This window comes from Hyperolius riggenbachi, chromosome 4 (genome assembly GCF_040937935.1).
Source record: "Hyperolius riggenbachi isolate aHypRig1 chromosome 4, aHypRig1.pri, whole genome shotgun sequence".
Taxonomy (NCBI): domain Eukaryota; kingdom Metazoa; phylum Chordata; class Amphibia; order Anura; family Hyperoliidae; genus Hyperolius; species Hyperolius riggenbachi.
This window is the reverse complement of record NC_090649.1, coordinates 331,553,211-331,568,843: the sequence shown is the minus strand read 5'-3', so window position 1 is coordinate 331,568,843 and position 15,633 is coordinate 331,553,211. Positions and strand designations below refer to the sequence as shown.

The 15,633-nt window shown below is 42.0% G+C and overlaps 1 protein-coding gene across 1 annotated transcript in view; it reads left to right on the top strand.

The window, feature by feature from the left end:
• The window catches only part of NDUFAF7 (NADH:ubiquinone oxidoreductase complex assembly factor 7), a 62,471-nt gene that overhangs the window by 20,422 nt on the left and 26,416 nt on the right, over positions 1-15,633 (top strand). Inside the window, exons 5-6 of the mRNA XM_068231819.1 lie at positions 7,331-7,544; positions 13,271-13,329. Coding sequence (XP_068087920.1) covers positions 7,331-7,544; positions 13,271-13,329 — 273 coding nt within the window. The remainder of the gene's footprint in view (positions 1-7,330; positions 7,545-13,270; positions 13,330-15,633) is intronic.

The following is a 15,633-nucleotide window of genomic DNA, read 5'->3' as shown; positions in this document are numbered from 1 at the left end:
AATCTTGTTTCTTCCTATTCAGTAAGCCAGTACCTAACCAGTAAGGAGTCCTTGGGCAAGACTCCATAACACTGCTACTGCCTACTTAGCACATCCTTAGTGGCTGCCTCACAAGCACTTGAGACCAACAACAGAAAAGTACTATGCAAATGTTGGAATTGTTATTATTAGTTATTCAATGCATTATTCTCTTTGTTTCCAGAGTCTCATTTGGGAACACAATCTTAAGCTGGCCACTAACTGTCCAATTTCTAGCGAAAAATCGTTCGAGCGATCAGAAATTCTGATCGGAAGTGAAATATTGTAATACATCGTTAACTACACCATCAACAAACCAATCTTTGCTTCCTATCTATCACAACCAACAAGAAAATCTAAATCTTGGTTCGACGAAAATTCATTCGGACGACATTTTTTTCACTCATTCATAATCGATTGTGTCCACCAATGGAGATTATTTACAACCAATCCGATCAGAATTTCTGATCGCTCGAACAATTTTTTGCTAGAAATTGGACCGTTAGTGCCCACCTTTAAAGACACAAGTATTCTGAGAAAGTAGGATTATATCTTGTGTCTTACAGGTTGAACAACACTAAATATATGTATTGAGCTTTGTAGCAAGCTACTTACCTTGAACCCTTAATAAAGTTCCCACTTCTGTTGTTATGGGAGGCACAAGGACTGGAAATAGATGTAATGTTATGCAGGAGAATAGAGTCGCCAAGAGGATAATAGGAAGCTAAATGAGCTTAAAAACCAAATTCTTGGTAAATAGAGGAGTTAGTGGTGAACTTACCTCCTCCAAGTAGACACACAACGACTGTAGTAAAGACAGTCAATATATTTTATTTATGAACTCCAAATATGCAACGCGTTTCGCAGGTTTGATCCCGCCCCATCGGGCAATAACAACGGAGCAATAGCATATGTGGTCAGTAGAAGAGCTAGGCACCTCTGTCAAAGCACACTTATGTTTTTATCTATTTGCTACACACTTAAATATTAGACACTCTAGATATTATATATTATATCATCATTATATGGACTGTACATTTTTGGTGAAAGTGATCCATGACAATGAAATTAAATTTACAGTTACCTTTGCAGAGGTAGATTTTGACAAAGCTACATTATCTCATAGGAGAACACTTGGAATTGAATACCGAATGTCTATACCTCATGTAAACTGCTCATCCAAAGGACTGACCATTCAAAGCTGGAAGTACTCTATTCCAGGGCTTTTCAACCTTTTCACTAATTGTACCACTTTTATCGCCTGAAAATTTTTAAGTACCACCAGTGTGCTTGCACTTTTTTCTTACAGGTACACTTTAAGAAAAAAGGGCATATGGGATAATAGTAGGAGGCATTGGTGGGGGAAAAGACTACAATTAGATTGCTAGCCTACAGATTGTCAGTATTGGCAAAATGGAGGTAGATTGCCAATATAGGTAGCCTTACAAGTTCTCTCCCCCCCCCCCCCCCCACTTAATTATAGGTAGCCTGGCCCCACCACCAGAGAGCTGAGAGCTAGGCAGTGAGTCACACCTCAGATCATCGGTAAGCTAGCCGCAGTGAAGAGACAGCCAGGCAAACGGTGCACGGTGACGGCGTGTATACTTCAAATACAGGAAGTGAGCAGTGATGTCACTTTCTGTATCTGCGCCATCACTGTGCATCGGTCGTCTAGCTGTCTCTTCCCCACTGATTTGAGGTCTGAAGTATGCCGCAGAGACAGGACAGGACCAGGACAAGTGGCATGCGGGCAATAAAGTGGCATGCAAGTCTGGTGTGTACCACCTGGCCAACAGCAAAGTACACCCGTACCACAGGTGCAAAGCCCAGGTCTAGAGAGATTAGCCTGTCTAATTAGGCCTTATAAGCAAGTAAACAGCAAGTGTGAATTAGGGCTGTCAGGTGTGCCACTCTGTGCCATAGTTTGGGCTAATGTATGTGAGTTGGCTTTTGAAATACTACAAATCCCTAAGCAAGCTAATTTTTCTCTTGGATATATCATAATGGTACATGCTAGGCTGGCTTCAGCATGTAGCATTGTAGTGTGTTGTGTTGGTGGTATAATGGTTAGGATAGCAGCCTACCACACGGTAGGCCTGGGTTCAATTCCTGGCCAATGCATGTGAGTTGGCTTTTGAAATCCTACAAATCCCTAAGCAAGCTCATTTTTCTCTTGGATATATCATAATGGTACATGCTAGGCTGGCTTCAGCATGTAGTGTTGGTGGTTGTATAGTGGTGAAGAGAGCTGCCTACCAAGCACTAAGACCTGGGTTCAATTCCCGGCCAAGGTATGTGAGCTGGCTTTTGAAATCCTACAATTCCCTGGAAGACAAGACCCTCCTCCTCCGGGGGAGAAGGGAGCTGTGGTGGTGGGCAATATAAGGAATAACAATCAGCCAGGAGCAAGCTAACAAGCTTACAAGAGCCTAACTAAGCTTTTCCTAGCAGAGTCTGTCAGCAGCTGTCCCTTAACTAATTACTGTAGGCAGACGAGTGAGTAAAACGGCAGGAGAATCTTGCCTTTTATAAGGGGGGTGGGGCTTTAGGAGTGAGTGCAGTTTGATTGTGCCTGCTGACTGTGATGTAGAGGGTCAAAGTTGTTCTTAATGGAGCATTATGGGAGCGAATCGAACTTCCGCAAAAGTTCGCCGGCGAACGCAAACCACCTAAAGTTCGCCTGGAACCGTTCGCGGGCGAACCGTTCAGGCCATCTCTAGTTGGCACTCCAAAAGTAAGTGGTTGGCACTCCAAAAAATTGGTACAGAAAGATCTGTAAATTCATGCTGCAATTAATATAATCCAGCGTTTCAAAGCAACAAACTACCTCTTTATCGAGAAAAAACAGTGCATGTTCATCTGAAAAACAACTCCGCAACAATAAATCACCACGATGAATCACCATCGTGGAGGAACATGAGTTCCTGTAGAGAATGTGTGGACAAGTTTCAAAGGTGGCTAAAAGTGCTGCTAGCCTGGAAAGAGAACCACTATGAAAGTTGAAGCCAATAAATGGGTCATTAGACTTGGGAGCAAGATAGGAAGATAAAATGCCAACATAGGCTTTTTCTTCCACTCCCTCTTCACAGTTATGCCTCTGACACCTGTGACTGTTACATCTGGTTATGGACTTTTTAGCGATTGCCAGTTTTAAATTGTGCAAATCATGATGCAAATCTAGCCCCAAAACATAAAATGTGGTAGCAAATCAACATTCAACAGTCAGGACATCAAGGCTTGTGTTTGCAAAATAAATAAAATAGAAAAGGAAGAAGGAAACAGTTGGAAAAGGATAGCTGAAAAATGGAAGTTGAAAAATGACAGTTGGAAAATGACAGTTGAAAACAACAGTTGAAATTTGGCAGTTGAAAAATTACAGTTTTAAAATGCCAGTTGAAAAATGACGGTTGAAAAATGGCAGTTGGAAAATGACAGTTAAAAACAGCAGTTTGAAATTGGCAGTTGAAAAATGGCAGTTGAAATTTGACAGTTGGAAAATGGCGGTTGGATAATGGCAGTTGAAAAATGGCAGTTGGAAAATGACAGTTGAAAAATGGCAGTTGGAAAATGGCAGTTGAAAATTGACAGTTAACATTTGGCAGTTGGAGAATGACAGTTAAAAACAACAGTTGAAATTTGGCAGTTGGCAAATGACAGTTGGAAAATGGCAGTTGGAAGTTGGAAAATGGCAGTTGGAAAATTACAGTTGGAAAATGGCAGTTGACAGGCCATTTTCCAACTGCCATTTTCCAACTGTCATTTTCCAACTGCCATTTTCCAACTGCCATTTTCCAACTGTCATTTTCCAACTGCCATTTTTCAACTATAATTTTTGAATTGTCAGATTTCAACTGTCATTTTTTAACTGCCAAATTTCAACTGTTTTTCAACTGCCATTTTCTAACTGTCTTTTTTAAACTTTCATTTTCCAACTGTCAACTGTTTAAAGGACCACTACTGTGAAAAAAGTGAGCTATTAAAGGAGAATTGAAGTAAGAGGGATATGGAGGCTGCCATATTTATTTCCTTTTAAGCAATGCCTGGCTATCATGCTGATCCTCTGCCTCTAATTCTTTTAACCACAGCCCCTGAACAAGCACATGCAGATCAGGTGTTTCTGACATTATTGTTATAGTTTAAAAGGAAACAAATATGGCAGCCACCGTATTCTTCTCACATCAGTTGCCCTTTAAAGAAGACCTAAACCAAAGCACTGCAGTCAAGGAAAACAAATATAGTTTCTCAGAACGTGTGTGGTGTGTGTGACAAGAGCAGGGCTTTTCAACCTGTTCACTAATTCTACCACTTTTATCAACTAAAAAGCACAACCAGTGTGCCTGCACAGTTGATTGGACTGATTGGGCTTGGCTGCTGGAGCCTGAATGGAGAGCAGCCACTGCGCATGCACACACACTAACAAGGAGAGCTTTGGGGCTCCCAGCAGTGGATCCCATCTACTGAGGAGGAAGGGGGAAACATCTTTAGGATACAAAAGCCCCCTCCCTGAGGTAATTACCCCCCCCCCGGGGCACTTTTTTCTTACAGGTACACTTTAAGAAAAGAGGGCATATGGGAGGGGAAAAGTAGGAGGCATTGGTGGGGAAAAAAGACTACAATTAGATTGCTAGCCTACAGATTGTCAGTATTGTCAATCTGCAGGTGGATTGCCAATATAGGTAGCCTTGCAAGTTCCTTCCTCCCACCCCTGCTCAATTATAGGTAGCCTAGTCCAACCACCAGAGAGCTGAGAGCTAGGCAGTGACTCACCACAAAGCTCGGCTCCCCGCTTGCTCACTCCTTGCTGTGCTGCCCTGCGAGATATATATATATATATATATATATATATATATATATATATATATATATATATATATATATATATATATAGTTTACGCCTCAGATCATCGTAAAGCCAGCCGCAGTGAAGAGACAGCCAGGCAAGCGGTGTACGGTGATGTGTATACTTCAAATACAGGAATGAGCACTGATGTCACTTTCTGTATCTGCTCCATCACTGTGCACTGGTCGCCTGGCTGTCTCTTCCCCACTGATCTGAGGTGTGAAGTATGCCGCAGAGTAGCACAGTGAGGAGCGAGGGACGGGGAGCCAAACTTTGTGGAGGCAGGACAGGACCAGGACAAGTGGCATGAGGGCAAAACAGTGGCAGGCAAACCTGGTGTGTACTCCTGGCCAACAGCAAAGTACCACCAGTGGTACTCGTACCACAGGTTGAAAAGCCTTGCTCTTTTCTACATTGTGGGCCATTTATATGGATACACCTTAATAAAATGGGAATGGTTGGTGATATTAACTTCCTGTTTGTGGCACATTAGTATATGTGAGGGGGGGAACTTTTCAAAATGGGTGGTGATCATGGCGGCCATTTTGAAGTTGGCCATTTTGAATCCAACTTTTGTTTTTTCAATAGGAAGAGGGTCATGTGACACATCAAACTTATTGGGAATTTTACAAGAAAAACAATGGTGTGCTTGGTTTTAACGTAACTTTATTATTTCATGAATTATTTACAAGTTTCTGACCACTTGCAATTTCGCATATCCAGTGGCCTTGTTCAATGTGCTGTCCATTGTGTTGGATTGTCAATGCCACCCTCTTCTCCCACTCTTAACACACTGATGGCAACACCGCAGGAGAAATGCTAGCACAGGCTTCCAGTATCCGTAGTTTCAGGTGCTGCACATCTCGTACCCTCTTCCTATTGAAAAAAACAATGGTGTGGTATATGGGGTACAAAGATAGTGGGGCCATTCTTCATCAATGGAACGCTCAAGGCCACTGGATATGCGAAATTGCAAGTGGTCAGAAACTTGTAAATAACTCATGAAAGAATAAAGTTACGTTAAAACCAAGCACTCTATTGTTTTTCTTGTGATATTCCCAATAAGTTTGATGTGTCACATGACCCTCTTCCTATTGAAAAAAAAAAAGTTGGATTCAAAATGGCCGACTTTAAAATGGCCACCATGGTCATCACCCATCTTGAAAAGTTTCCCCCCCTCACATATACTAATGTGCCACAAACAGGAAGTTAATATCACTAACCATTCCCATTTTATTAAGGTGTATCCATATAAATGGCCCACCCTGTACTATGGGTTGCCACTAGTGATGGTCAATGAGATGCACATAATTTAGAGTTAATGCAGGATTATGCAAATATTTATGCAAATGTATGCAGCGTGAAAATGGACCAATCACAGTTTACCTCAGCAGGATTTGATTGGTTCATGTTCAAGCTACATAAATTTGCATCCAAAATTTGCATAATGCTGCATCAACTCAAAATTATTTGCATCTCACTGACCATCCCTAGTCCCCACATCACTGTAAGAGTGTGATCCTATGTCAGTGTCATGGTACATCCAAAGGAAAATGAGGCAGTTTCACTTGTTTTACTTTAGGGTAGGAACACACTAGGCAGAATCTCATATGCTTTTTCCATTGCACATAATGGAAAACACAGATGCGATTCTGCCTAGTGTGTTCCTACTCTCATGAATCGATGTACAGAGGCGCCAGTAGGATAAAAGATACTAAAAGGCTTAAAACATCTAGGTGGCGGTGGTGGACCAACCAACCCAAAACAGACACGATGCTGACATCTTAATCCTGAGTGGGGACAGGTTTATACTCCCCACCTGCCTATACAGTGGTTGCCTCAGCGGTAACCCGTGTTTGTAAGTATAATACTTACCTATCATTTCAATCCATCTGGGCTAATACCTACTACACTATATTGGGCTCTCGGTTTGTCTTTTTATATGTTCCTACTCTGTGTCGTGAGAAACATTTCATTGCTAGGTAATCAAAATTTGTAGTCGACACCATGGAGGATGCTGCTATTATTTAAATCCAAAATAATAATATCAATACTTAGAGTAGTATTAAATCTTGTCTTCTAAGACATACAAAGAAAATATCCAGTTGAAACAGGCTTCTTTTCAGTTGGATACTTGCTGACTTGAACCTGTAGCAGTGCAGATACAATCAATGTGACATGTCCAAGACTCAGGTGTATTCATAGGGACATCTCATTTGTTTTGTGGGATTTTTACAGTTACTGTATGGCACATACCTTTATCAAGCACTCATTTGGTGAGCAAGTGGTAAAGTGTGGAAGCAGATGGAAATGTTGTGCCCTTCTAAAACTCTAATATGTAGACAATTGAACTCATTTTGTGAATATAGTCAAACCGTGGTTAGTTCTGCACTAAATTCTAGATGTTTTAGTGCACTCTTCTTAGAAATGTTTTATTTTATTTATTTATTTTAATGTTGCTCATTCTTTTAGGTTTTTAGTCAGTTTCAGCATTTACTTGATAAATGTGACACCTCAATACATCTTGTGGAAGTGAGTCCTAAGCTAAGTGAGGTCCAAGCACTGAATCTAACAGGAAAGAATATTGATACAAAGCCAGAAGATTCCTCATTGGTTTATAAAAAAGGCACAACTAAATCAGGACTTCCTATTAACTGGTACTATGGAATACAAGATGTGCCTCCAGGTATGTGATGATATTGCAAAATGTTGCCACCAAATAGCAGGAGAAAAAAGCAGTCCAGGTTTATGAGATTATTTACATTCTTCACTGTGGCCATGATATCTTATTTGCATATGACAGAAGTTAAACACCCAGTAATTATTTATTTTCCCTTTGATGAGCATCCATTAGCACGTCAGATGCAAAATACAGAAAAGATTATTTTAATGGTGCTCACAGACATGGGCTGAAGGTAGCCTTATTTGCCCAAGACATCTTGGCTCTGGGAGTTGTTCAGAGTCTGCCAGCTACTGCTATCAGAGAAATAGTTATTTCACAGGATGGGAAACCTTGTCCAATCATTTTTTCCTGTTGATAAAAAGGACAAAGTCATGCCTTCCTACAGCTTCTTGTCCCACCCTCAGCTGCAGCTGTTTGGTTTGGGCTGTTATTGTCACCGCTACTATGCCTGGACCTTTGGTTCCCCGTACATAGTTACATAGTTATTTGGGTTGAAAAAAAGACATACTGTACGTCCATCGAGTTCAACCAGTTCAATACGTCCATCGAGTACATGACCATAAGAATGCACAGATAGCATTTACCTACCAAGCTGGTGAGGTAATACTCTGCCCATTATACAGTGTCTGTAGATCCAATACTTAGAACCTTTTATGTGCATTATATTACAAGCCTTTCACTTTGTTTAATTGACCTTTTTTTATGGTTTGCATTAACATCTTATCAGAACCCATCTACTAATGAGTTACATGGTTGTTTTATGTGATTCATTTTAGTAACAAGCTCAGTGTAGAGGTATTGGACAATTTCAGCATCACAGGTCATCTGTACATAGTATGCTAGTTATGGCAATATACTAGGCACATATTTAACTAATTTAATCCATTTTGTATGGTGCTTAATTGGTTTGTGTTAGTTACTGATGGCACTATTCAATTCTCTGTATGTTGGCTGAGTGGTATCTTTGTGTGCATAAATTAAAATTGCATACCCATCATCCTCTGTGTCCTTAACCTTCATTACTATGTGACCGCAGCCCCATGTCCCCTACCTGTCCCATATTCCCTTTCTTATAATATAAGCTCAGAAGGTTACTCCTCATTCTGTGAGATAGTTTGTATTTGTGAATAACACAAGCTATTGGCTAGTTTGCATAACTTAATGTACAGTATTTTGGTGCTTTATCAATAAAAGATAGCAATACTAATACAGTAAAATAAAATAGTAACAGCTAGATTAGTTAAAACAGCTAGATTAGTTACTTACCTCATTAGTGGGAAGCTTCAAAAGTACTTTGATTCTAAAAGACAGAGCCTGCCATGTCAGGCTCTGTCTTATTGCTGCCAGGATTGTGGGGTCTAGGGGTCAACACAATTAGGAATTACAGGGGGATTGCCTATAATTCATTAGACAAGTGATGCTCTGCCTCCTCTTCCCCCGTAAAAGCCGCACATGTCGCTTTTTTTTTTTTCAAAGTCTTCCAAAGCCCCGATCAGCTCCACCTGCATTGCTGCGACTTGCCCCCAGCTTGGCAGTTGAAGCATTGCAGCAAACGGAATGCAGAATCCCCGACCTGCTCCGTGCAAAGATTTCTTTAAGCATTTCAGTATATTAATTACCTTTTACTTTCTTTTATCTGTGTTAGACCAAGCTGAAACTGAATCAGGTGTTTATTAATTGAAAAAAAGAAATGTTAACAATGCATAACCCTGGTTGTCAACAGTTAGGGCCAGATCTACCATAAGGCACTGTAGGCACAGGCGCATGATGATGGAAAGGAGGCTCACTCCCCTCCCTTACTGCCTCCCTCCCTCCTTCTCTATGCAGAGTCCTGATAAGAGTGTATAAGAGGTTACTCACCCAGCTCTTAGCATTCCACTGACAAGCTCTCCCTTCAGTCAAGGGTACCTCTAGTTACTTAATACTGATGGTACCTCTGGCTACCTAATGCTAATGGACACCGGTAGCTACCTCTGACAGGCAAGGGAACTAAGGGAGAAGTGACAGCTGAGCAAGCCAGCACACTTGCCGTCGACTTTGGTGGGGGTTTGTTGGTTCTTGGAGGGCGAAGTCTAGGGTGCCAGAACATCTGTGCCTATAGTCTCCTGTGATGTAAATCCGGGTCTGTAAACATTATATTGCTGGTGTAGAATTTCATGGTCCTTATTCAATTCACATTTTCACCTTGAATTTTTCATCTTCTGTTTAAAATAACTTTTCAGCACTCAGCAACTGAAAAAGTGCCATAAAAGTAGGTGAAAAAGTATTGTCAAAATTATTCTGAGTCATTTTTTTGTTTTGCTTGATTGTGGCCTAAAAGACAGTTATTGATTAGATGTGAAAATAGCACTAAAGAGAAAAAGTTAACTAAATAGGGTCCAGTATTGCTTAATTAAATTTGTAAATTAACCACTTTATCCACCACTGCAGTATATCTACGTCCTCTATGACTTCATCTAAGCCACGAGGACATAGATTGGGCTTGCTCCTGTGCACAACTCCTGCACTATCTGCTGCAGCACTAATTGGTGAAAGGGAATATATGTTCCCTGCACCAATAAAATTGATTTTCACCTTGAGGCCTCTTGCACACTATATGCAATTCTGATTTTTTTATACGATCCGATTTTTTATTCCGATTAAAAACAGTAACACCATGCAGTACTTTTTTTAATCGGAATCAAAAATTGGATCATATAAAAAATCGGAATCACATTCAGTGTGCAAAAGGCCTTAACACTGCTGCATACCAACAAATTGCCGCACATACCCACCAGTCCCGCCACTCTCCCACTGCTGCAGGCTCCTCTCTCTGCCGTCACTATGATGGCAGAGCTCTGTGTGCTGGTCAGGAGCCGCTTTCATTGGCCCCTGATCTTGTCCGTCAAAGTAAGCCAAAGGGATTAGCTTACAGTGGTCACACAGTCAGGAGCCAATGAAATTGGCTCCTGACCTGCTCACACAGCTCTGCCGTCATATAGATGGCAGAGCGAGTGAACTGCAGTGGGAGAAAACGACGTGATCGTCATATCGCCGGGTATGTGCGGTTTCAAAACCAGTAAAATCGACATCCTGTCAAAGCCACAGCACTACCTGCAGGACGTACATTTGTACTGCTTCGGTCCGGAAGCAGTTAACCTCCCTGGTGGTATGATTTTTTCCGGATTTTAGGGTCTTTTTAAAACGTTTCAGACCCTAAAATCAGGAAAAAAATCATGCTGCCAGAGTCTCTGCAGCAGCCCCTGCTCTCACTCACCTTCCTGGGCTCCAGCGCTGCAATTTTACCCTCGTCCTCCGCGTGGCGTTGTAACTCTGTAGTGAGATCGATGATGGCCATCTCACCAGAGTGATTCAGAGCCTCGGAGTACAGGAAGGAGAATAGCAACCGACGCCTAGATCCCTCGGGAGGTGAGTAAAACACCTGCTGTGGGCTATACTCTGAATTGAGCTCCCGGTGGCTAGCCTGAGCTACACTCGGGATTACCACTAGGGAGGTTAAGGAGGATGTATATACTGTAAGCAGTGTTTTTGTCTCTGCCAGTAGCATACTGCATGGGTGGTGGCATCACTGGTCTCTTATAAACAGGCCACATTTGGGTATTGTCTCTTTTTGTCGCTTTTTATTGATAGGGTAGTTAGTAGCAGTGGAGTATTGCACCGTGTTAGCCATCAGTAAAAGGACGTTTTGAATCAGGATAATACCATTTATTGGTTAACTTAGAAGAAAAGTAGTATTAGTGTTCATAATAATGTATGCTTTGGACAGGACTTGTAAGAGGTGTTGTGGATGACTCTGTGGAGCATCTAAACATGACTTCTGAACATTGAATATACCTGAATTTTAGCACCACTCTGCAGCATGTCCAGACCTTAATCAGTCATTCCTTGCATATGCTGACAAAACCTAAAGTCTTCCATATTCATTAGGACCCTTTTACACATAATCAGTTGCTCAGTTTTATTAATAGATTGCATAGTTATTTGGGTTGAAAAAAGACATATGTCCATCGAGTTCAACCAGAAAACAAAGTACAACACCAGCCTGCCCCCTCACATATCCCTGTTGATCCAGAGGAAGGCGAAAAACCCTTACAAGGCATGGTCCAATTAGCCCCAAAAGGGAAAAAATTCCTTCCCGACTCCAGATGGCAATTAGATAAAACTGAAAGACAACTAATTCAAATTAATGTCCATGTTTCCCTATGGCTCTGTTCCCACTATACATTTTAACTGAAAGCTTTTTCACAGTGCACTGCAATAGAGAAACATGTACTAATGCACGTGTAAAAGGACCTTTAGCATGCTGCTACTCTAAACTTTTTTTTGTAAATCATAGCAACAGGGGTCTGTTGCCCCACCCACAGGGGTCTGTTCTGGGTCCAGTGCTCTTCAATTTATTTATTAATGACCTAGTGGATGCAGTAGTGAGCAATGTTGCTATTTTTGCAGATGATACAAAATTGTGCAGAATCATCAACTCTCAGGAAGATAGTGTCATATTGCAACAGGATCTGGATAGGATGGCTATATGGGCACATACATGGCAGATGAAATTCAACGTTGACAAATGTAAAGTCATGCATTTTGGACGTACTAATGGACTAGCACCATACAAAATAAATGGGATACAGTTGGGGACATCAAACTTGGAGAAGGACTTAGGAGTACTCATTGACAACAAGTTAAATAATCGTACTCAATGCCAAGCAGCTGCAGCTAAAGCTAACAAAAATTTGGGATGCATTAAACGGGAAATAAAAACTCGAGATGCGAGCATAATATTGCCCCTGTTTAACTCTCTAGTAAGGCCACATCTGGAATATGGAATTCAGTTCTGGGCACCACATTACAAAAAAGATATTGCAGTTTTAGAGCAGGTGCAGAGACGACCAACAAAATTGATACGTGGGATGGAAGGTCTCACTTATCAAGAAAGGTTAGATAAACTGGGTTTATTTAGTCTAGAGAAAAGACGCCTTAGAGGGGATTAATTAACATGTATAAATACATCAGAGGGCAATATAATAGCTTGGCGGATGAGCTTTTTGTCCCTAGGCCTTCTCAAAGGACTAGAGGACATGATCTGCGCATGGAGGAAAAACGTTTTAGCCATTTATTTAGGAAAGGGTTTTTTACAGTAAGAGTGATTAAGATGTGGAATGCATTGCCACAGGAAGTAGTTATGGCAAACTCTATACCTGCATTTAAAGGGGGCTTAGATGCTTTCCTTGCGTTGAAAGACATCCATGGCTACAATTACTAGGTAATGCCTAATGATGTTAATCCAGGGATTTTATCTGATTGCCATCTGGAGTCGGGAAGGAATTTTTCCCTTTAGGGGCTAATTGGACCATGCCTTGTAAGGGTTTTTTCACCTTCCTCTGGATCAACAGGGATATGTGAGGGAGCAGGCTGGTGTTGTACTTTATACTGGTTGAACTCGATGGACGTATGTCTTTTTTCAACCAAAATAACTATGTAACTATGTAACTATAACCAACATCACCACAGGAGTAATTAACTTCCAATTAAAATTAGTAAAAAAAAGAAAAACTTGGATATTTAGGAAAACCTTTAGTTTCTCTCTAAACCAGAATAATTTATAAATATCTTAGTTCGACTATACACTACACTTCATTTGAAAGATTGCATGTGTTGTGTGCATTGTAATCACGTGTAGTGTAGATAGATCTTCTGAATGTATTGTAAATCTGTTTTTTCCTTTTTAGGTTATGCATTTTACATAGCACATGAATTTTTTGATGCATTACCAATACATAAATTACAGGTATGGATTATCACATAAAATAAAAATTGTTGTTGTGCATGTATGTAACTGTGTGCCCAGATTTTTACATATGCAGATTGAATTGGGTTGCAGTAGACCTGTAAAGCCTAGTACACACAATTCCGACTATGAACAGATTGTGTGGATAAGCTCTCATACTACATAGAAGTGGTAAAATTGGCCAATTAAAATTGTATGTGTGTATGTACACTAAGTGGGTCTAATTACATAACAAACAGGGCAATGTGTTTGTTTGTTTTTTAACTTTGAGGATATGTCCTTTGAATAAACATAATGCAGTATTACCGTATTTTTCGGACTATAAGACGCTCCGGACTATAAGACGCACCTAAGTTTAGAGGACAAAATCCAGGAAAAAAAATAATATACTAAACCTGGTGCATCTATAGTGCAGGGGTGTCTTGTAGACCTTTTTCCCCTAAGCTGTCCCTGTCTAAGCTTCCATTCCCAGCTACACTATCCCCTGCTGCCCCCACCAGCCAGACTAAGTACACTAAACTAACCCCTGATGCCCCATGAGTAACATTGCGCTATACTACATAACACTTATCCCTGATGACCCCACCAGTTACTACACTACTCTAACCTACTCCTGTTGCCCCACCAGTAACCTTGCACTACACTACATTACACTAGTCCTTGAAGTCGCCAGCAGTTACTACACTACACTACACTACACCACCCCTGCTGCCTTACTAGTAACACTACACTTCACTACATCAAACTACCCCTGCCTCCCCCACCAGCTACACTAACTAAACATAACAGCTGCAAAGTGGATTATCTCACCTATCCAGGTGTCCATCCAGGCACTCTCTGTCCTTTTCAAGCAGCACGATCCAGGCATCTCAGCACACCAGGGAGCTTCTAAACTCCCTGTGCTGGTGGTGGTTGGAGCAGAAGATCAGTGATCCACCTGGCTGCAGAGGCTGTCATTAATGTCCCCATGCTGGCAGCGGTGAGGCAGAAGAGCGGCGATCCACATGGCTGGATTAATTGAGTCAACCGCTGTCATTAGTGTCCCCATGCTGGCGGTGGTGGTGAGGCAGAAGAGCGGCGAACCGCGTGGCTGCAGCCGCTGTCATTAGTGTCCCCATGCTGGCGGTGGTGGTGAGGCAGAAGAGCGGCGACCCGCGTGGCTGCAGCCGCTGTCATTAGTGTCCCCATGCTGGCGGTGGTGAGGCAGAAGAAGGACGATCCTCGCGGCTGCAGCGGCTGAAATGAGTACCGATGCCTTTGTACTACCTTGTTTACCGGCGCCCCCTCATGACGTGTGACGCACATGGTCATGAGGGGGCGCGTGGCTGCAGCGGCTGTAATGAGTACCGATGTCTTTGTACTTCCTGTACAAAGACATCGGTACTCATTACAGCCGCTGCAGCCACGTGGATCGTCGCTCTTCTTCTGCCTCACCACCGCCAGCATGGGGACACTACTGACAGCGGCTGCAGCCACGCGGGTCGCCGCTCTGCTGCCTCACCACCACCGCCAGCATGGGGACACTAATGACAGCGGCTGCAGCCACGCGGATCGCCGCTCTTCTGCCTCACCACCACCGCCAGCATGGGGACACTAATGACAGCGGCTGCAGCCACGCGGATCCCGGATCTTTTGCTCCAACCGCCGCCAACACAAGGAGTTCCGAGCCGCCATGCTGAGATGCCTGGATCGTCCTGCCATGGAGTGGCCTGCTCTAAGGAGCCCCATGGAGCACGCTGATAGGTAATTCCTTCAGCTGTGCTTTCTGCATCTGGCGTTAGGGGACACATTTGGACTATAAGACGCAGGGACTTTTTCTCCCCAATTTTGGGGGAGAAAAAGTGCGTCTTATAGTCCGAAAAATACGGTATATATATACATTTATATTGTGGCACCTATGTTTTGTTTGATAGCTACCTGGTCTAGTCTCCCAAGAGATAGGTTTTTCTTTTGTATCTTAAGTCGACCTTGTCTACTACAACAGAAAATCTAGAGCTGAGCCCTGTGATATCACCCCATGTTTGTATCCCTTCATGCACATAAAATGTTTCACATACCATTAACATCTTCAAATACTGTACATGATACTGATACTTGTTAATTTACCTCTACTGGTTTACAGTCTAATAGGAAAATGTCCAAAGGAATCCATGTTTTTGTTCTGTCCCGCCTGGATATGGATAAATGCCCCAATTGTTCAGGTCAGTTTTGGGTTCATCTTTTGAACTGAACAACAGCTGCATTAATTCTTACACACAGACAGGACACTGCAGAAACACAGGATTGCTGCATTGTTGTTTTTTT